Source organism: Oryzias latipes, chromosome 19 (genome assembly GCF_002234675.1).
Source record: "Oryzias latipes chromosome 19, ASM223467v1".
NCBI classification, from domain to species: domain Eukaryota; kingdom Metazoa; phylum Chordata; class Actinopteri; order Beloniformes; family Adrianichthyidae; genus Oryzias; species Oryzias latipes.
Genome location: NC_019877.2, coordinates 10,012,291 through 10,034,537, shown reverse-complemented (window position 1 = coordinate 10,034,537; position 22,247 = coordinate 10,012,291). Strand labels below are relative to the sequence as shown.

Sequence of the window (22,247 nt, the reverse complement as noted above, 5' to 3'; positions counted from 1 at the left end):
GTCTGAATTGAAGTCCAGGGATAGTCTAGCACTATATCGTCATTTTGGGGTTTTTTAGTGAGGGAAATCGGACGTAGCCTAAAGTTACGAACACACCGGACATGTGTCACATGTTCGCATGTATAGCCCATGGTTTCAAGCTGGATGAGCACGGAGGGGCTTCTAATTTTTCTGTTCACTAGTTTATGTCCACCACCTACAGTTGGAAGAGGCTTAGTGAGAAATGTCAAAGCGGAGCAAATCTCGTGAATCTTGCTCCAGCCTTTTTCTTTCACGCCTCTATGTTGACACATGAAAGACATGTCATATACTTTTGGCCAGCACAAACCGTAATTATTCATTTTTCCTCCATGATCAGTTTTCAAACAGTTGGCACCTCTGCGGATTAAAAGAGACGCCATGTCACTAGAGTCCCTGATTAGTCAAAGTTAAATTGGTTTAACTTTCAACGTGAGTTCAACAGCGTTTTGTACGTAGAGCCTGAAAAACGCGAGACTTTGAACGCGGAAGCACAAAGACTTTTCATTGGAAGTGGCCGCTTGAACGTGCGTAGCTGGGGGGATTGTGAACACAGCTGTAGTGCGACAAATGCAGAGAGCCTGAACACAAGCAACCAAAACAGAAAAACAGAGAAATACCAGACAAAAATGTGAAAAACTTGTAGACGAATTAAAAACAGGATTTGTACAAAACAAATCTGAGAAGAGCAAAAGTGTGACAAACAAATCTGGCAAAGAAAGCCTGAACTTTAACACACTGAGGGAGCAATTAGCAGAAGCAGAGACAGCTGCGGCCATTAACAATTTAAAGCAGGTGTGAACAAAACAAGGAAAAAACACAAAAATGAAACTGAATCACGCGACACTGTACTGAACTGAAAAGGATAGATCCTCACAGATACACCAAACTTTTACTAAAAGCCAATAAACCTGTTCTATTTTCATTTTAGCACTTGATTTAGAAAGAAATTATTCAAATTAGTAGTAGGACATTTCAATTATATATACTTGTTGGAAGGATTCTGGAGCTCAAATGGAAAAAATTGCTTTGCCCAAAATTTTGACTAACACTGTATTAGTGGCTCATTGCATCCTTAATGGAATCTGACATACAACCGTAATGGTTGACGAATGTAGTGACTGTAAACTTGTTATCATACGCAGTTTGATGCCATCTGTTTGAATAAAGGACAATAAACCAAGCTGCTCATTTCTACTAACAGTGCTGTGAACATTCCTTCTCTTTGCTTCCATCCTAACTGGTTATGACTGTCAGACAACCTGGCCAATCTAGAGTGGGTGCAGGTTAAGACTTATGTAACGCTGTATGTTGGATGAACTCATTCCTGGGGACATGCCATGATCGGAACGACAGATGGGGTTTTTTTGCACCTCGGAAGTAAAACCAAAAAAAAAGGAAGGATCACAAGCATGACAGGAAAACAATAATGTAATTGTTTGCATCATAAATAATAAAAATGAAAGCAGATGGAATCCCTGTTCTAAAATGCTCTGTGTTAACACAACAAGGACCTGTTTTTCCTACTGCACATTGTGTTCTTAAAATCCGAAATGAAATCGCAAAGGAAGTCTAAACAACATTCAAATAAAACATAGAAGCTAATATTATGTAGGGGTTTAAAAATTGGATTTTACTGAACTGAATAGTAAAGCAAAGAAGTGGTGGTATGATAATATGGGACTTAATTAGCAAACAAAACTCTGGTCATCATCTCTGATTTTAAAACTTTCAGAGAGTCCTTTAGAAATTCAATCCGTCTCATTAGCAGCTGGTATTTTTCTACCACCCCTCCACTCAGAGCAGTCATATTCACAGGATCCTGATGAGGCTCGGCAGCATGTTTGCAGCTGACAAGAAAGCCCTGCAGTTAGTCATAGAAACTGGCCAGAAAAATGGAAAACACACACACACACCTCTCTGTCCTGAAAGTTATTTACATCTCATGCTGCATCTTTAGGTCTTCATCTCACCTTGGCCACAAACGGTTTGAACATCTCCCTCAGGCTAAAGACACAGGCCCATCAAAGCGCACATCAAAAGCCTGGCAAACAGTTTTTCCACTCAAAGCCATCACTTTGCACTAAACACCTCACAGGCAGCATAACAAAAACCCATTTATGTATTTATTTATGTTTTGGCTTCACGGCAGCTTTTAATTTTGTCCATTAATTTATAACAACCCCGAAGAATTTTAGTGCTGCATGCAAAACTTGCTCTTTCCAGAAACAATAACATCATTTCTAATTCCTCATATAGGGCATAAAAAGATGAACATGTTTGTACCATCTTAGATCTTTAGAGAAAGAAATCAACATAAACACCTCTCATGCTAATAATTTCCTGAACATGTTGTTAGTTCAGCTAGATAAAAACCTTTTATGACCTGCAGCCACTGCTCTGTTCCCAAAAAACGTTCTCATTAAACATATTATCTCTTTAATTTTTTTAAAAATAAATAGATTACATTTTATAATCCCCAATACAGCGGAGAAGAAAATTAAATATTTTATTTTGGGTAAAATAAAAAGGATTTAAATTAAACTTCAACGTTTGGATAAAAAAATATTGAATGAAAATTGCTGAGCTAAAACATTCTTTACTCAAATGAAGGAAAGTACTTGTCATAAACAGGAAGCAGTTGTGTAAATTATTAATGGAAAGCAGGATGGACGTGTAGAAGCAAAACAAAAAATAAGCATCTAAACCAGAGAACTTGAACATTAAAAAGATAAATATGAATTAAATGTTTGGGGGGAGACATATTTTCCAAATATAGCAGAAAAAATACAAAAACTACTGTATATTTTGAAAAACATCAATGCAGGAACATTTTTACAAATTCCAATTTTTTTTTTTCATTTAAAGCTTCCCCTATAAGAAGTTTAAACAATAAAATGTAAAATCACGACTGAATGTATGAAAGAATTTCCAGCAGGACATACATCCGAATCTATAGATCCAGAAAAAGGAAGAACTGTGCTTGTCAAAAACACTGGCCAGCAAGATAACTTGTGGCATCTAGAATATTGTTCTGGCCGACTGACTTTGGGGTCACAAATGAACCATGGAAATCACAGCTTTGGACAGTGGTAGAAATGAAGCTGCACATGGTGAAACCGCACAGGGCAAAGAGGAGATGAAAAACTGAAATACGCAGAATCATCATCGTGCATTAGAGCAGACGTGCAGCACATATCCACACATGACCCCCGTGTCCTTGCACTCCTTGAGAGAAAATGACAACAAACAAGGCTCTCCCCTTCCTACTAGTTTCTATCATCATGCCTGTCCAGTATGTCAGTGACTCAATACCAACGGCCTCCTTCCCTCATGGCCGTGACTGAGCCGGGCTAACGCACAAGGACAGGTTGAGTCATGTGGCTGGAGACGCTCCGCTGGCGTCTTGCTTGTCTCTTCACCTCACCGCGTTCTCATGGATGCAGCCTGACATAAGGCTATGGAAGCGCTGCGAGTGCTCCTTCCCTCGGTGTGACACTGGACGCCAGAGTTCAAGAACACCACAGTTGTTGTAGGTTGCCAGGCCAGTTTTTTTTTTTTTTAACCCCCATACGTTGGTGTCGGCCTGCATTTGTGGCCTGTTGTTAGGGAGACTGGGATGAACCACTGACTCCTCACTTTAGATTTGTTTTCTGGTTTGGGTTTTATCTCCAACTCGTACATTTTTTCAACGGATTAACAGCGAATCCCCATTTGCAGAAATAAAATAGAAAAAAAACTCTTTAAATCAACAAATACAACTCAAAACATGCACTTAAATATTCTGAAATGTGCTATAAAGTATGTTTTTTGTATGGAAAGTTGTGGTTGGGTTGTGTCCAAGCTTTGCCTAAACTGTTTCCCTCCTTCTGCTTGCAGAGCTACTTAAAAATGTTATTTAAAAATGTCAAAATGCCAAAGGCTAATGCTGTTTAAACACGATGGCGAGACGATAGCCGCCCTCGCTCCCCGCTGTTTGAAAAGGATTTGCTCTGTTCTTGGAATAAGACCCGATGCACACAATAAAGCAGCGGGTGCACTTTTACAAAGCAAATCAAAGGGAATTTAAGACTGAAACCCACTTTATATTCAGACGAAGACTCCTCTGCCGCCCTTCGCCTGCAGCGTTCACACATGCTGGTACAGATATAGTCTTCTGTTCACGCTCCATCTTTGGCCTTTTGTCTGGGAGAGATACCACGCCAAGGTGCAATTGTCAGACAACTGGCCAGACATGTCTGATTGCAGATCTACTTCTTCGCAGCTCCAGAAACATTTGTGCATCCGCTGGTAGGTCAATTTTAATAAAGAAGGCCTTTAAGTTGGATTTTCCTTGTGTTCAAGTGTACGGCCATGCAGCCTCGACTGCCCCCGCATGCCTCAGTCCAAGTCACTTTGGATTAATGCGGCAACGCTTGATAAAAACTAAGAGCACACCAATAGATGGGTTCAGAAGATGGCAAGTCAGCTGGTGGATCTTCACTGCCAGAATGATGTAACCACACCTGCCTCAAGGCCTACATTTCCATGCTTGTGCTCCAGTGCAAAGAGGGAGGGTGATGGCATCCTTCACTAGTCTCCACTAAACGGATGGTTCCTTTTCCTGAGAACTCATCACTAACACGGTTTCCAACCACCAACCAGGAAAGGTCCTTTTCTTAAAGACAGCTGAACGGCTGACTTTCTGAGATCTGAGAGAAAACAAAAAAATATTTTGCAATGTGAGACTGCATTAATATGAATATATTAAAATTTCCTTTATATGGAAATCCTCAGATGGTTTTATGTGCAAAAATTCTCCAGATGCAATGCATTGTGGTTTATATTTGCCAATCTGGCGAGCATCGATGCACACTGGTTTTTCACAGAAACGTCTGAGAAATGTCTAGGATCTTTTTGGAATTGTAGATTGGGATAGCACTACAAAATGGAGAACGCACTAAATAGTGCACTATGTAGGGGCACGCAGCCCATGACTGAGTTGCTTGTTGTAATGTGATTGGATGATTCGAAATTTGCGTTAACGAGCAGTTAGACAGGTGTGCCTATAAAATGGCCAGTGAGTGTTTATTCTGTCTGAAGTTTTGATGATTGATAAAAAAAAAAACAAGCAAAAGTTATGGAGAAGTTAATTATTTTTAATTTCTCATAGATTTAAATGTTGGACTGCAATAGTTTGCAAACATTTGGAAAAATTAACATTTAGACACAAATTGCTTAATAAATGTGCACTTTTCTGGTACGCTCCTGCAAAATTTTCCTTTTTGTTTGTTAAATATGCACCAGACTCTTGAAGTTTACTTTCTAAATGATGAAAACTATTAAAAATGATTACAAACACCAACAGTAACTCCTTGTAGAACTCAAAGCAAACCTTTTTTGTGCCTTTGAAACACACATTTTGAGATTCTATTTTATTATTTATCTTAATCCTTTTTTAATTTCCTTTTTCTTGATTTATCTATAATTTGCCATAATAATAGACTATTAAAAGAAACACCTATTGGAGCATCAACATCTGTCCTTCTGGGATGAAGTCAGTTTGATCTCTTCTGACATGCAGACCGTTAATATCAGACTGGTTTTAGGTGAACCTCAGTCACAATTTTTACCTAAAATGTTGCAGTCAAATGTGAAATAGATTTTTTGTGACTTTTATGCATTTTAAATTTGCATCTTTAAAAACTTTCAAGCCACTACATACAAATTCAACCATTAAAAAAACTGAAAAAAAAATTTTTTTAATCAAGCTTAAAATTTTTACCTTAAATATAGAAAAAAACATTATCTGCTAACGTTTTTAATGTTAAGATTCTTTGAACAAATCTGTTTAGAACTGCAAACAACAAACCAATTTTGAAAGGTTGTAACTTTATTTAATGTATTCAAAGTCAGAAAAACAGCAACATTTTTAAGTTGATGCTTTTACCTTTTCAGTGAATAAAAATGGTTTATTCCACTTGGTTGAAATATATATATATATAAAAAAAAAAACTGTTCAGGGAAGCAAAGGATAAATCCAATATTTGAATTTCTTAGCTCCACAAAGACAAACTCAGCTACATATTTCTGGTTTTTGATTTGGTGCTAGAAAAATGTCACCAGAAAATCATGCTAAATGTTTTTATTGTTGTTCATAGGTAGATTTAAACTGTGAAACATTCATTTTTTTCAGCCTCCAAATGTGGAAAAAAAGTGCAAAATTCTTGTGTGGAACACAGACAGTGTCATCATTCCCTTCAAAAATGCGTCATTCTGTCATTTACAAATGACTGTGCAAAGAAAACAACCAAACAGGTGTTTTAAAGGCAGCTAAAGTGTGAGAAAATACAGTGAAAAAGAGGAATTGTTTGCTACTTCCTACTGTCAAAACAGACTGGTTGAATATTTTATTTTTTACATTTTTATCAAACGTTCTGAGAACATCAGTCCAGTCAAGCGCCGACATTCTGCAAATAAAAACAACTCAAAAACTGGATTTTGATTGACACCCATCCATCATAACTATCCCAATTTGACAGTTTGATTAAAATAAGTTATTCCTATAATGGTAAATGATAAAAAATAAATAAGTATTCACAGTCCAAACACCGTCTGAAGCATCAGCTACGAGTTTTTCCAGTGTTTGAACCGCTTTAGATTGTTGCAATTGTCTAAAAACAGTGATTGCACATAAAAACCTTCAGGTTAAACTGCAGCTTTAGTAAGTAATGCAGGTCGGTGTTCACTGTCACAGGAGGCCACACTGCTGGCAGTGTAGTGTTACGTGCTGTCAGGCTAATTTCACAGTTAAATTCATCTTTACTGTCATTAAGCCTGTCATTGCTCAATTCTACTGACAGCTCGCGTTTGAAAACCTTTCAGACTAAAACCCAAGTTTCCTTCATCCTGCCCCCTCTGTTAAGACATAAGTATCCTGGCTGCGTAAAGCAGTATCCCGCTCAGACCCGCCGTGGCGGCGATGGCGATTGCCCTCACTAACAGGAAGTCCATGGAGTCTTCCAGCTTTGTGTGGAGCCGCAGGACCTGCCGGTGGGTGTCTTCCCGGCTGCCCGAGTTCTCGATAACGTGGTTGGCCAAGCCGCGCTTCTCGTTGAGCGGCATCTGTGCAGCCACGCGCTGCTCCGCTTGCTCCTGGGTCAGGCCGTCCCTCTGCATGAGGCGCTGCAGCTGAGTGGCAGGATCGCTGCAGAGCAGCACACCGAAGAGGGTGATTTCCCGGCCAACATCCTTTCTCAAGTGTGAAAACCGGAACTTACCAGTAAACCACGACAGTGTGGTTCAGAAACTTAGTGAGGCGCCTGGTTTCAAAGAGGAGGGGAACATCCAGGACCACATAGCGATACCCTTTAATGAAACAACACAATCCCTTTAAAAAGTACATTCTAAAGCCCTTTTTCATTGATTCCCCAGATTAGTTTAAGTGTCCTCCCTCAATTTTAGCCTTAAAAGCGGCCAAACTGCTCCCCTACCTCTGAGGAAGTATAGCAGGATCTCTTTCAGCATTTCCTTATGAATCTCTGGGTGGGTGATGGAGTTCAGAAGCCTCCTTTTCTCCTCACTGGCAAAGATGATCTGGCCCAGTTTCTGCCTGTCGATTTCCCCGTTCTCCAGAACAATCTCTGGTCCAAAGTGGTAGACGATGCGAGAATAAGCTCGAGTGTGCGGCTCAACCACTGGAAGGCGGGAAAAGGTCATCAGATTTGGCGTTATCCATTAGGTCCTTTTTAATTAACCAACTAAATCAGGCCTTTTTAAGTTTTCTTTTAAGTACTGCAGGCCTAAAAGGTGATAAACAAAACCAATTATTGTTTTTAATTTGGGGTTGGTGAATGAAAAGGAGGAAAAAGAAGACATTTTTACAACAAAAACCATTAGCGTAATTAAATCATTTCATGCTACGTTCAGCAACCAGCTGACTCCATGGTGACCTTTTACGTTACTCGTCTTTACATTAGCATACAACTTAAACATCATCCCTGCAGTGAATAGAGACGTCTTCCGTGATTCAGCCTCTCCAAGCATTTCCTTTAACGAACCTCATTTAGCGTGGAGAGACTGCCTGAAGACAAATTCAAATACATGACAGTTTAGCAACCCAACCTTTTCTGGCCACAACATCTGCATCGATGATGGGACAGCCGAGCTCTCGCAGCATCGAAGACACGGAGCTTTTGCCCGAGGCGATGCCTCCCGTAAGGCCCACCAGGAACATTCTGCGGCACAGAAACACGCCGTCAGCAAGAGTCACAGCGAAAATGTAATTGAAAGTTTAAAGCAAAGATAGATAATTGAGTGACTGAATAACCTAAGGACCTGTGAGCAAACAGAAGGAAAGGCTGATCGAAGGTTTTTGGTGTAATTTGATAAACCTCTTTAATAAGCACATATAGTAAAAAAGGGGTTACTATTTAAGTAACAACAAATATCTGTCTGTGTGCACTTGTTGAATTTAGATGTTTTGTGTAATTAAAAAAAAAATTTTTTATGGTTGTGCTGAAAAATGCTAATATTTTTTGACTGATGTTATTAAGTGTGTCCGTTTCTTTATGTTAACCCTCGGCTATGTTTCTATTACTATATGAATTAAAAATAGGACAAATGAACCTTTTATTCTTTTATGTTTAATATATTAAATAGGCGGAGAACTTTCAAACTGATAAAATACTTTTTGTTATTTTTTTCTTTTTAGGTTTTTAATTTTAAACACAAGTCAATTCAACCCAGAACATAACAGGTGGGTTATATAACTATTTTTATTAATTTTATTTTTTTTAGTGAGTGGATGTGTCTTCACCCGTTTGGCCACCCATAAACAAATATATTTGATGGTAAGAAAGAGCAAATTTAAACAAATTAAGAATTAAAGGGAAATAGTATTTGTTAATGAATGTTTGATAAAACGTATCAATAACAAAACCAGGCGTGTTGTTGCTAATCAAAACATGTTACACGGTTTTCCCCTTTAATTTAATTTTAATGTATTTTATCATAATTTTTGGAATAAAACTAGTTCATTTAAGGACAAAAACATTTTTTTTTCAACCTTTAAGAGGAAATAATCATTATGTCACGCCCAAAACGCCATCTGCCGTGGATATTGTAAAATGTATATTTAGTTTTAAATCTGCTTATGAAAGCTAAAGTGTTCATCAGACAGCATGTTTATGGTTAAGCAAGTTAAAAATAGTTTCGAAGCTTAGGTCAGTCGGACCTATATTAACTTAAGGTCACTTTTTTTTGCACTGAAGGAATTTCTGAGACCGTGAATATGTATTTAATCTGCAAAAGTTTTCTTTACCTTTGCAGGTTTTAGATTCCTGAGGTCGATGGACGAGGCCCCCCCGCCGGAGGGAGGCTGACGGAGTAAACAGCAAGGACTGCTAGCAGTAGCTAACGAGCTAGCCTTAGCACAAGTGTCATTCGGGTTAAAACAGCCAGAAAAAATGTCGCAGCCATCATCTTCGTAGAAAAGTTGCGTTTAGAAAACTCGTAAAAAAGATTTTAAAATCTCTAAAACTGACACACGCGTGGAAATCTCTGACTTCCAATGACGGCTAGTTTACTGGCTTGTCAGCTTTTCGTGGGTTACTTAAACCTTCCCCTCATCTGTTTCTCTCAACATTAGTTCCGTCCATAAAACCCAAAAGTTACCTAAAATAAACCAGATTTAGCCATTTCAAATTATTTTTTTTTATTGATAAACAGAGTAATCAACTTTAAGCGTGAACACAAAAAGTTTGTTTAATTATTTTTCTATCCAAAATCATATTTTTTTCAAAAACTGAAAAACAAAAAAAAAAGGTCGACTCAAAACTTCAAAGCATTAATCTTCTGCTTTCTGATCCTCAGCTTGTTTAGTGATCTCTGCATGGGTAGAAGAATTGTGACAATGTTTGGGTCTTTTTCCTCTTTTTAACGTTCCCTCTCCGTTCTCCCCCTCCTCTCGCTCCAGTCTTCCTCTTTTAACAAAGTGGTTAATCCTGGACTCCAGGCTCTCGCAGCACGGACGCTCCAGCAGCGGCCGGTACTTTTTCTGCCTGCTGCCTTCAACCAGCCAGCAATGATTGGAGGACACCCCACCTGTAGATGGAGAGTGGCGACATATTTCTACAGTTCTGTTTGACCCAACTCTTTCAGTTACTTGTAGAGGAATAATTGGAAATTGCATAAAATCTTCCATTTTGTCTTCACATTTTCCTTTTTAAACCGTACATATCTGAGCAAATCTTTAAATTCTGCTGTCTTAGAAAAATATTTATTGATCTGAGATGCTCCTTCCAAACTTAGACTTATCCTTTTGAACATTGTGTGCATGTTAAATAAAACAATTTATATTTAACACTACCACAGAGCGTTAGAGGCAGTTTTTAGATGCTAACATGGTGCAATACCTGCAAGAAATCGCTCATTTAAGCCCAAAAATTCAAGGCTTGAATCGTTTTCAATATTGTAAATGTTATATTTTATGTTCAATTCTCTACAGGGAAACTCCAGTCGCGGCTGACCTCTCACCTCTGTCTTTCAGGTCTCGTATCATCTCTTGCAGAACCTGAGCTTTGACTGCACTTTGGATCCAGTGCTGCTGCAGAGAGGACATGACGTAGTTCAGCTCTTCGGTGTCCTGCTGCCAGCTCAGCCCTTCAAAGTGACAGTGATGCAACACCAGAGGGTAGTCCACCGCCATGCTGAAAAGAAAATTCACCAAAGATTAGGATTTCTATTACTCCGAGTGTTTGTAAATATTGAGTCGTCTCTTTCAAATTCGTGCTACAGCTGTAACCTGTATTGAGGCTTTCTGGGATTATTTTCAACATCAAGGAGTTGGCTAATAATCTGAGGATCTTCAAGCTTCTGCCCAATCAAAAGAAGCACTGCCATCATGCAACGCACCTGAAAAACAAAACAAACACAGGAATTTTGTTGTAGAAAATCAGCCTCAAAAAGCTACTACTATGTATTTATTTTTTACTATGTGAAAGACAGTATAAAGACAGTATGTCAAATATTTCGAAAAACGTGCCATTTTTTTTCTCACTCCAATCATCTTTAGATCTAATGTAAAATTGGTCTTTTTTTTGCTGTTTTTAGCCAAAATCCAAAACTCTTGCCTTTTTTTTAAAATAAGGATTATTAGAACTTCAGCTCAGAGTTGTGGGCGAGACCATTGTGTTGTAGAAAATAATTTTTCTTGTCCGCTCCTGACTCACAACACTTTGAATACTAAAATACTTATATAGATATATATATATATATATATATATATATATATATATATATATATATATATATATATATATATATTTCCTCCATCTTCAGAGAAATTCCACAAGAAAAACACCAAATATGAATTTCTTGAAAGGAAATAGATTGCAATCAGTAGTTTCTTAGTACCTGATGATAAAGGAAAGCCAGACCTTTGACCTCAAACACAAACAGGCTGTACTGATCCATGCTGGAGGCCTGCTGAGACCACATTGGTCTAATGGTCGCTGACAGGATGGTCCTCTCAAACTGCAGGACTCCGTTGCCCACATCCATTTTACACAAGTTGCGGAAGTCATGGGTCCCCTCATATCTGTTGGGCGAATTATCATTGTATTATTAAGCAAAGCGAGGACATCAGTGTTTCTGATCTGATGTCGTCCTCCTCACCTTTTTGCTGCATCTTCCATCAAAGCCACATCCAAAGAGCCGCGGGGGAAGTAGTAGCGGTAGGTGCGGGACTGGCAGTCGAAGCGGGCGCTGAAACCTTCCGCCACGGGGGCACAGTCCAAGATCCGAATGTCCTGTGGCAGAACTCTGTTCAGCATCTTCACATAAGGAAGCTCGGAGGAGGCGGCTTTGGATTTGATGGAAGGATCAACTTTTTCAGGGACTGTGACCCCGAGTCCACCACAAAACTGTGTGGAACGCAAATCAATAGTTATGACCTGCAACAAAAAGAGAGAAAAACACAAGAAAAGAAAACAAAGAATGAATATAGAACAAGTTCAAAGCAAACACAAAAAGTCGTCCATATTTAATGCTCTTTATTCTAAGTATTAAAAAATTAAATTCTAATATTTCAACATTTCACACAACCACAGCAATGTGGGTTTAAATTCAGACCCTTTTGACCACTGGGGGGTTGATAGAGAAAATACCTTTTCATAAGCTTTGGCCCTGAGTGAATCAATTGAAGCTTCAAGTGCGCCATGAGGCTTCATCTTTCCATCCCTGCACTGAACTTACTTGGGAAAAGGCGCTGACTCCTTTATCAGTGCGTCCACAGCGGTGGTAGTTGGAGCTCTGGCGGTCCTGGATCAGGCGGGTCTTGAGCAGAGCTTCAAAGAGTCTGGCCTCCACTGTGTTGTCAGTGTTCTCCTGGACCGCAAAGCCCTGATAAGCCCAGCCCAGGTAGGCCAGCCGCAGAGCCACATGGCGTCGAGGATGTGCAGCAAAGTCAAAGGGTCGCTCTTTCCCAGATTTCTTCCTCTCCTTCCTGGTGCAGTTCCCTTCAGAGCCTCTGTCTGTGACGTCATCAGCAGACGAGCTGGACATCATTTCTACATCACCTCCAGCCTCTCTGCTCTCCTTCAGCTGAGACTTCAGCTTCTCCAGCTCTGCCTCCAACTCTTTTATACGCCCGATAAGAGAGTCTGACATGCTGCTTAAAAGGACAAAACCAAGTTTCTGCACAGGGGAAACATTTCAAGCTCGTTTTTCTCCATACATTTGGATCACTATAATTTATTTTTTAAAAGTACTAAACAGTACTAGTAAAGTAATAAAGACAAATATATTGTTGTGTTTTGTTTAGTTTTCGAAAGCAAATAAGAAAGCTGATACATACTGCAAAGATGAAATGTGGTGGCTGAGTGAGTCGTGTTGTGTTGAAATATTAAAACAGTGATTGCTTCCTGCTCAAACGCGGACATTTTTAAAAAATAACATTAAGCCATTACCTTTAAGTTGGTTCCCTTGATAATCATTCACGTGAAAATTAGAATTTTAAAGATAAAATAATGTTTTGGCTATGTTTTAGCTGGATGTGTTAACGCATGCATCTACTTCTTCGACACGGAACCGGAAAGATTTAGCGAGCGGACCAATTTCCGCCAAACTGGGAATTGTAGTTCGCTTAGGAAGAAAGACGGGTGTGGTTAAACCCATTGACTGTGGACGGTTTTACAGTCTACGATTAGAACCAAAACATGCCGAAGGTTGAAATCTTACTTTACCGTAATAAAAAAAGCTACAGCTTTTTTAGGTTTTTGAAAAATAAAAGTGTAACATTATGCAAGCTTATGGGTTAAGTATCACATGTTTTCTATAGCTGGGCAACTAACTAACTAACCAACTAACTAGAGGCGCTCAAAAACAACATAACTACATTTTCTATTATATATTGGCCAATATATATTTTTTAAAAACTTGTGAAAATAAACTTTGTTTTGATTAGTATATCTGCATTAATCTTTGTGACTGTGGATCAGTGTTGTGCTGAGCTATGTTTATATGGTTGTTGAAAATGTGTTAAAAAGACATTTAAAAAACATTTATAGGATAAAAGAAATGAAACAAAATTAAAATAAAAAATACAGAAAGATCACGTGTCAAATAAGATTGACAGAAATGTCTTCGCTTGATGGCAAGAAAATCTGAATATTCTCCAAATTGTGAGACTAAAATAAATCCACAATCCAGTGGTTTTGTGCGGTGTGTAAATGCAGAGAACTGTGTCAGAAAGGGCATCAAACATAAAACCAGTCATGCACGTTATGAATGAAGCTTTTATACCTTAGATTGTGTGAGTAATCCTGATCCTGTCTGGTTAGGAAGCTTTCTAAAATTTGATGCAAAACTCCTTATAAAAAAAACTTGACCAGACAGCTTTATTATAATATCAATATATTGAGCAAAAGCTTTCAGAGAAAGAGTAAAATTTAGACAGCAGGTCTTTTTCAGAAGTTTCCAGTGTTATTAACCATTGGTACTTTGCAGACAAGCAGTAAAAAAGAAGCAAGGCAACCATTATGATAGGAAGCAAACAGAGGAAATAAACTAATCCTAATCTGACAACGTGTTTAAAAAGATCAGCAATTTGTGACGATGGTTGACGTAATGGGTCAGTCCAAGTTTTGATAGTTCTTTCTTTTAATGTTCAGACACAAGCAAATGCCCACCAGCACTCCAAAGACCTGCAAAAGGCAAAACAGGCAGGGTCAGAGACAGAAATTAAAAATGTCTTTTAAGCATTTTTGCAGAAAAAGCCCCTCTGTTACCGCAGTGATTCCAAGTCCAATGCAGACCGCCCCAACCCACACTATGTTCTTCAACAGAAAGAGCTTGATAGCCATGCTGCATCCCTGGAGAGAGAGCAAGAGGGGGAAGTTATTTACATAAACAAACAAAAACTGCAAAGAAATAACCATTACTGACCTTTTTGTTTATTTCCTCCTTCTGCTGTCCACAGCCAGGCTTTTTCACCACACAGCAGGAATCTGGCACGGCGTCTTGTTTGGCCCAGCCTCCACTTCTGTACCAGTCAGTGTAGGTGTCTGCGCCGCAGCAGCTGAGCTTTAAGGGGGAGTTCCCACACATCAGTAAGGCCCAAATCCTGGCATTAGTTATTGATCACCAAAAACTGTATTGTGAGAAAGTTTTAAATGACTTTTCAAACGTGGAAATATCATCTTGTAAAGGTAAAGTGGGATAATCTTCCTGTGAAAAATATTTAACCTTGAGATGTCAAAGTGCAACAAAGGATGGTTGTTTTTCAGAGTTATCATATTTATACGATCTTTCAACTTCACCAACAAATGAAACGACAAAAACTTTTTTGGGATGCACGTCTGCAAGGAAATATCAAGGATGATCCCCCCTCAATTATTGGGAAATATTGTATTGGTTTAAAAATGCACATTCATATGAGAATGCACATTGTGGAAGCTTCCTATCTGGGAATGCTTTTCTGTTAGCGGCTCTAGATATTCAAATGACTGCAAGTTACAGTGACTCTAATACCATAATCAGATGGTTCAGCAGAACTAAATTGGCAAAAAAAAGGAAGCAATTATCTGCTCAAAATGAACATTTTTACACCTTTTCTTGAATCCTGTTGACAGGATCTCTGTTCTCTGGATCGTATTTATAGATCGCCTCCCGCGTTTTTGTGTTGATATCGCTGTTCATCTTCAGAAGGGCCGTCTGCAGAAACATCAAGAAGAAAGTTTAATTGGATGTAACCTTGATTATCTCTTCAGGAGGTTCGACAACACCTTAAAAGAATCTCACCCTGCTGTGGAGGATGTAAAAGGCCCCTCCAGTGAGTAATTCCAAAAGGAGGATGACTATCAGGATGCAGATGAACTAGTTCACAGAGAAACAGAGTCTACACAGTTGTCTTCCTTATTATACTTTAGTCAAATGTGAAGAACATCATCTACAACCTAAGTTAATGCATGTGATACTCACACTGCCCAGCATAGAGGTGTTCTCCATAAACGCCCCAATGTGACCTAAGAGGGACACCAGGACGATGCTGACACCTACCACGATGAGAACTATGGAGATTTTAGACAAGCTGCTTCCTGTAAAGTTTCCAAATTGGGAGTAAGTTGAGTGTTGCAGCACTCCGATCACCATCAGAGCGATCCCTGATATCTGTAAACCAAATCAAGAATGAAGAAAAGTCAGAAACTCAAGTTATGCCATGTTAGATTGAGAGGAAATCCCAAAAGCGAGACCAATGAATAAAGTGATGAAATGAGGAACTTTACTCACCAAGAAGAGTGTATTGAAGAAAACGAACAAACATTTGAAGCTGCAGAATTTACACATTCTGATCAAAGTTGAAGCCGAACCAGAAAAGAGTTGCAGACCTGTGTGGAGCTTGATGACAGGTGAATGGCCAAACTGTGAGGGTTAATAATCCAGCATCACCTGACCATAAGTAAATGAAGCCTTGTAAGAAACTGATGTGTCAGATAATGTTTTTGCATGAAAGCATCATGTGTCAGATCGAAACAGAAAGTCTCTTCTGGGTTGTATGTCTATAAATGGAAGGATAACGACATCTGAGAATTCCAGGTGAGTTTTACAGAAAATTGTATTTTTATGCTAACCTGAATGCATTTTAATTGGCTGTTTTCATTCTGATGAGCAGAGTGAGAAGAAAAAGGACACCCAGGGATCTGACTTCAGATCCACCTCTGCTGTTGGTCCAGCAGAGGTTCTCTGTAAGCTCCAAGTGTTTAAACCTGGGGGAATCAGTCACGTCAGAAAACGGATTTGCATTTTTGTTCATTGTAACTTTTCTTGATGTGGTTTTAATCTGATTTGGTTGGGCTGGTTTGGGGGGAATCATCATCAGATGTCTGGGCAACTGTAGGAAAAATAAAGTGGATTTTGATCCATCATTTGCTCCCTTTATCTTCTGAAGCGGTTCAAGAAGTATTAATTAATCCGTTCAACTGGACAAGGTACCAACAAAAGCCAATAAAATGTGCAAAAAGAATTCAAATGACAGCAAAACAAAAATGTCAGAATAAAAAGAAAGAGAAAAAATGGATGGATTTGTTGGTAAATCATGAAGAACTGTGAATTAATTTCCAGATTTGAATTTCTTTTTGGTGGTTTTTGTTATTTTGCTTTTATTAAGTCATAAAATTCAGTATATAATGAATTACAAAGTGAACCATGATTCAATCAGAGAGCAAACAGAAAAGCAACAAGAACATTCTTAAAGAACTTTTGAAAGTTATTTCATTTTTTTTTTTCTTGTTGCAGTTGACAGTCTTAGCTCCTTTGCCAACATGTGGATCTGCAGCAGCTGCAGGAAATGGGCTGAAAGAGGACCAACGCCTGAGGTTGGAGCACAGAAGTCTCCACTGGAGGGAGCTGCAGGGATGCCAACATCTCCCCTCTTCTCCCCTCCTGCCATCTCTGAAGTTTTCAAAGTCACATACTTATTTATCTTTCCAAAAATGAAACCAAAGCGCATTAGAGTGGGAGGAACATTGCAGCCTATTTGATGCAAGAAAATAATTTTTTCTTGTGTCTTCATTGTCTGTAATATGGACATGACATCCAAAAAAATTAGAAAAGTTGTTCCCCCATATTAATTGTGGTGGCTAATTATAATTTTGTGGGCACGATTTAACACTGTTTGCGTACAACTGAGTATTTTTGAATCATTTTTTCTACTATTAACTTCTACAGTTCTAATAATTTAAATAGTAATTTAGGCTACCAAAATACTATGTGCACATAAGATAATATTTAGTGTTTCAAATGCTAATTTGTGCCCTAAAATGCTAATTTGTGTACATAAAATACTAAATTACGATTCAAATCCTAATTTATGCCCACAAAATACTAATTTGTGCACACAAAAAAAACTGATTTGTGCACACAAAATGCTAATTTGTGCACGAAATATGCTAAAAAAAAACTCATTTGTGCCCACAAAATGTTTATTTGTGCACATAAAATACTAACTTGTGTTTCAAATCCTAATTTGTGCCCGCAAAATGCTAATTTGTGTCTTTTAAATGCTAATTCGTGCCCAAAAAATACTAATTTGTTCCCACAAAATACTAATTTGTGCACACAAAATGCTAATTTGTGTTTCAAATGCGATTTGTGTCCACAAAATAGTTATTTGTTCACACAAAAAGCCTTTAGTGCCACAGAAAATGCTAATTTGTTACAATAGTTTCATTACTACAAGTTCTCTGGTTGTTAATGAAGTAAATTTGCGGACAAACTTATCTTTAGCTTCAGTTTTATTTAGTTTTATCAGAAATTGTAATTATGCAGAAGAAACAGGGGCATTTGTGAATTTGGAGGTTGCCTTTTAGTAAAAGTCATTTTCTCTCTTTCCCCATCAACTTTGTTCATCAGCCTTTACTGTCTGTCAAGAGTTTATTAAAAAAAAATTACATGTTGCCTTTCAAAAAGGACTGAATTTTGATCCATTTTGCATAGTGAAGCTTCCACCACTGGGGGGCGCAGCTCTTCTCTTTTTCAAACAGGTTGAAGCCATTAACATGCTGGCACAGGCTTGCTGCAGAAAAACCAGCCCTGCCTTTTGTCCCAGTGTGACTGAGTGATGGAGGCTGAGAGGCTTCAGGGGAGTCTGGGAACAGAATGCACACTGATTTAAGTGGCATGTCTTTGAAGGGCTCCATGAGAACAGGAAGAGAAATCATTACCATAGCTGGGGAATTCAGACACACATAGAAGACGCTGCCCTTCCCACTCTGCTATTCCTGTTTTGAATTCCACAAGACTTTGTCAAAACTTCCAACACATCTGCCTGATGACAATAATTATCTATGCGAGAGCTGGTGTTGTGAACGAGCTGTAGTAAAAACACGGACGATTGCAATCTATTACAATGTATTATAATGATGGATGTGAACGAATCCAAACAGGATTCAACCCTGAATGGGATAAATGATTCCCAGAAAAAAGGTAGTGAAGATTAAGCACCTCTGAAAAAGGAGCACAGAAGATACAAAGAGTGGATTTATTTTTCCTAATAGTCTCTGATAGCATGACGAAAACAGAGACATTAGCTTCCCCAGTTTCGGTAGCTAAATGTCGGTTCCGCTCCACCGGAGTGTGAATGTGCTGAGGTCAAAGAGCAGAAGTAAACAAAGAAAGCAGCATTTTGCCAGGTTTTTCCTCTTCCAGATCACTTCCTGTTTTAAGTAATAACGTCTCCAAAATAGCTGCTGCTGAAACTGACATTTCACACACTTTGGTGAAGAAAAACGGGGTAAATCATATTTTAACCCATAAATGAATTTTCTTTAAATATTTATTAAATATAATTATATTTACTGGATTCAAAACTTGTATTTTTCTTTTCTTTTTACAGGGTGAAAAAGAGTATTTTTCTCTTTTCAGCTTGTATTTTGTTAAAAAAAAAGATTTATTCAGCACTTTGAATTCAATTAAATTCAATTCAATTTTATTTGTATAGCCCAAATTCACAACAGTCGTCTCGATGGGCTTCGTATCGGTAATTGAAAAGTTTAAACATAAAATCAAAAGGATCGTGAATACATGGAATTCAATAGGAAAATACTAAATTGAACTAACAAACTAACTGAGATAAACTGGACATCCCTGCCCTTAGACCCTCTTTCACAGTAAGGAAAAACGCAGAAACCTCAGGGGTGTCCACGTGAAGGAGGGATCCTCCCCCAGGACGGACAGGCGATTTACCAGAACTCATAGAGAAGAATGAACTTATCTAACTCTACAACTACATATTTAAAGTCCAGCAGACAAGCTTCATCCAGACGGAGTTGGGGGGACAGTCGGGGGCGCAAGTCGGGCCGGAGACAGGATCCAAGGCCAAGTGTAGGAGCAGTAGTGGAGGTGAGCCAGAAACGAGGTACATGGTCAGGAACAGGAGCACGGATGAGCCAACTGGAATCTGGAAGCACTCCCACTCCCCAGGAGGGGAGAGGGACAGAGGGACAGTACTTGAATAGCACTGCACCAAACAGCGGGAACTAAATGATGAATAATGATCAAGAATAGATAAGAGAGGAAGGGTAGAAGTAGATGAGAAAAGAGGACAGAACCCCAGTGCACCATAGCTACCCCAGCTTCAACTTCTAGCAGCCTACTAAAAACAAATTGTTATTGTTATTAATTTTAATTTAAACACATTAACATTAAGTTAAATAATCTCTGAATACTAACTAGTCTGATAATAAGCCTGTCCAAAGAGGAATGTTTTCAGTCTAACTTTGAATATAGAAACTGAGTCGGCCTCTCTTACATAAGCTGGGAGTTTATTCCATAAAACAGGGGCTTGGTGGCTAAACACTCTATCTTCAACCTTACTTTTACCAATTCTAGGAACCACAATGAGTCCTGCATTTTGTGAGTGAAGTGTTCTGTTTGGGTGGTAAGGGACTATGAGGTCCTTAATATAGGACGGGGCCATTCCATGTAAGGCCTTCTAGGTAAGCAGGAGGATTTTGAACTTGATTCTTTGGTCTGTTTCAAGTGTACTAAAATTAAAATTGGATTAGATTGGAACTTAATCTTGAACCAATGATCTTTTAGGTAAATCTTGGGTGAGGAGGTGCAAAAAAGGGAGGTACTTGCATTGTTCCTATCTGTTCATTACAGAGGATTTTTCTGTTTCTGTTTAGAACTGTGCAGGAGAATTTGACCATTTGCCAACTCCATTAGTTGTTCTATTTAGATAAAAATAAAAAACAGTTGCTACAGGAAAGCAAAATCCTCATAAATAAAAAGTGCAGCCATGGTCATCTAAAGCGTACACACCACGGTTACAATGATATTTGCTGAAGAAGTGCAAGATTTTAACGAGGAAAATCCTAATTATTGATTCTGAAATGCGATGCAATCACAAATATCGACAGTATTTGTCCTCAGCAATGGATGCCATCTTCATGCTGTTGCATGTTGTGTTGTGTGCCAATCTTTTTCTCAAATAAAATATTTGCTCTTATTAACAGTCAGTAATATTTTGGTATTTAAGGAGATCAACTCAGTGAAACCATTAACCTTCAACCACCATGCTCAAGAGGCTGGGTTTACATCATTTCCAAAGAGCTTAAATTCAATCTGACATGTTCAAAGAAGTTTTGTGTCTTTTGTTAGATTATATTTGATTGGCTGCCATCCAAAGCACTTTTTATTTTGATTCAGTTTAGACAAATGAAGCTTTAATAAGTCAATTGTCATTAATATTCCTTTCTGAAATTTGTATAATAGCCAGAAAGATCAGTGACAGAAAGCAGTTTCAGCCATGTGTGTTTGTGTATTGTTAACTTTTAAATGCGTAATCAACAGATGTTGAACACTGGGCAATGTTTGTGAAATAAACTGTGTGCCTCCTCCACATGGCAGTACTTATACATAAAAGGCCATGAAACTTGTCCCTCATATTTTTGTCAGATTACTTTAATTTAAAACTTTTGTGTTTTGTGTTAACTTTTGTTTTGCTTATTTGAAAAGAAAAACGAAAAAAAAGGATTAACTCCTAAGAAGTAAAACATAAATCCCCTAAAAAAAAGGATTTTAAGAACACTTTTTTAACTTTATTTGTGTATAATTTATTTATCCAGGTAAATTGCAAAGTGTAACAGAAATACACATACATTACACAATTTTGAATGAGTCTGGGAGCCATAAAATCTTGCATGTTTTTCTTCAAACACACCCACACAGACAAAAAAAAGGAAAAACACCACAGCATTCCTGTGGAGTTGTTTACAGCCTTGTAATATTCCCACACAAAGAACCTGGTGTGTTTTTTCTTTGGCAAAGGAACCCAAATTGAAACTGATTCAGAAAAATTCCAGCGTATGTAATGCAATAATCCAGATTACCAATATTGACACATTATTAACTGTTAAATGAATAATCGTTTGCATAAGTTTGCCTTTCGTTGGTGCGGCATATTTCATGATGTCAACCTTGGCAGCGTGTTTGCATTTCGCCCACAAAAACAAACAAAATCTGAACTTTTGCAAAAATAGATATGCATATTGTGCATATTAAATAAAGCGAGAGCAGGTTTTTAAGGTTCAAAATACTGCTTTGGCGTTGTTCACAGTGAGGTATCAACACTATATTACACCTCAAAAAAGTTGATTTAGCATGATATAGGCCTTTTAAATTAAATTGACTGCCCCTTAAATATCATATTTTACTGTACATAGTATTTACGTATTACTTCAAAAAGATGGAAATCCTATACTTTAATCTGTATGGAAAAAAATAAAAATAACGGTGGAAATTATGAACCTCAGCCTCAGAGGCAGAGCTACAATGACTGAAGAGGGGCAGCAAAAAGCTTTGCCCTCCCACTTGCCCCTTCATTTTTGAGTCAATATTAGTATATTTATGGGCAAAGGTTAAGAAATAATAAAAAAAAATTCTTTAAACATTGCAAAAATAAAAAAGACAACATTTTAAAATGCAATCTTGAACTCTCATGTATTTTTGGAAATTCTCCACCTCAATTTATTTATAAAATGTATGGAAAATATGGAAAAACAGATTAATACAACAACAATGGAAATTATGAACCTCAGCCTGTTTTTAAAATAAATACAGGTACTAAAAATAAAAAAAAGATTGAAATCCTGCACCTGTCTTTTTATAAAATCTTCATATAAGAAAGGAAAACCAGGGAAATATTAATAAAAAAGTGTAAAAACTCTCGCACCAGTTATAAAATGGCA

The 22,247-nt window shown here is 38.0% G+C and overlaps 3 protein-coding genes across 5 annotated transcripts; all 3 read right to left on the bottom strand.

Annotated features, from left to right (window-relative positions):
- Positions 1-5,876: 5,876 nt before the first annotated feature.
- Positions 5,877-9,604, bottom strand: dcakd (dephospho-CoA kinase domain containing). The gene is made up of 5 exons (XM_004080392.4): positions 9,320-9,604; positions 8,122-8,234; positions 7,491-7,694; positions 7,278-7,365; positions 5,877-7,204 (listed from the first exon to the last, which is right to left on the bottom strand). Exons 2-5 carry the CDS (start codon positions 8,231-8,233, stop codon positions 6,919-6,921), a joined length of 690 nt encoding a protein of 229 aa, XP_004080440.1. The 5' UTR covers position 8,234; positions 9,320-9,604; the 3' UTR covers positions 5,877-6,918.
- A 91-nt stretch (positions 9,605-9,695) lies between these two features.
- pus3 (pseudouridylate synthase 3) lies at positions 9,696-13,116 on the bottom strand. 3 transcript variants are annotated; one of them, XM_020712015.2, is made up of 7 exons: positions 12,966-13,116; positions 12,253-12,693; positions 11,674-11,951; positions 11,413-11,596; positions 10,802-10,911; positions 10,534-10,706; positions 9,696-10,101 (listed from the first exon to the last, which is right to left on the bottom strand). In XM_020712015.2, the coding sequence occupies exons 1-7, from the start codon at positions 12,990-12,992 to the stop codon at positions 9,845-9,847; spliced, it is 1,470 nt and encodes a 489-aa protein (XP_020567674.1). In that variant the 5' UTR covers positions 12,993-13,116; the 3' UTR covers positions 9,696-9,844. The 3 variants fall into 3 exon arrangements, with proteins under 3 accessions (XP_020567674.1, XP_011486512.1, XP_011486513.1); XM_011488210.3 differs by having other exon boundaries at positions 12,253-12,667; XM_011488211.3 differs by having other exon boundaries at positions 12,253-12,670; positions 12,966-13,113.
- Positions 13,117-13,896: 780 nt separating this feature from the next.
- LOC101169982 (CD63 antigen-like) lies at positions 13,897-15,800 on the bottom strand. Its single transcript, XM_020712354.2, has 6 exons — positions 15,478-15,800; positions 15,298-15,372; positions 15,106-15,210; positions 14,443-14,580; positions 14,286-14,369; positions 13,897-14,201 (listed from the first exon to the last, which is right to left on the bottom strand). Exons 1-6 carry the CDS (start codon positions 15,646-15,648, stop codon positions 14,130-14,132), a joined length of 645 nt encoding a protein of 214 aa, XP_020568013.1. The 5' UTR covers positions 15,649-15,800; the 3' UTR covers positions 13,897-14,129.
- Positions 15,801-22,247: the final 6,447 nt, after the last annotated feature.

Coding starts and splice junctions, on each gene's coding strand:
- LOC101169982 (XM_020712354.2), bottom strand. CDS start 15,648: ATGGTGATCGGAGTGCTGCAACACTCAACTTACTCCCAATTTGGAAAC. Junction 15,211..15,297: donor TTTACATCCTCCACAGCAGG/GTGAGATTCTTT, acceptor ATGTTTCTGCAG/ACGGCCCTTCTGAAGATGAA. Junction 14,202..14,285: donor TTGGACTTGGAATCACTGCG/GTAACAGAGGGG, acceptor TGCCTTTTGCAG/GTCTTTGGAGTGCTGGTGGG.
- dcakd (XM_004080392.4), bottom strand. CDS start 8,233: ATGTTCCTGGTGGGCCTTACGGGAGGCATCGCCTCGGGCAAAAGCTCC. Junction 7,695..8,121: donor AGATGTTGTGGCCAGAAAAG/GTTGGGTTGCTA, acceptor CCCGCCTTCCAG/TGGTTGAGCCGCACACTCGA. Junction 7,205..7,277: donor CACACTGTCGTGGTTTACTG/GTAAGTTCCGGT, acceptor GCTGCTCTGCAG/CGATCCTGCCACTCAGCTGC.
- pus3 (XM_020712015.2), bottom strand. CDS start 12,992: ATGATTATCAAGGGAACCAACTTAAAG. Junction 11,597..11,673: donor ATGGAAGATGCAGCAAAAAG/GTGAGGAGGACG, acceptor TTCGCCCAACAG/ATATGAGGGGACCCATGACT. Junction 10,102..10,533: donor ACGAGACCTGAAAGACAGAG/GTGAGAGGTCAG, acceptor CTCCATCTACAG/GTGGGGTGTCCTCCAATCAT.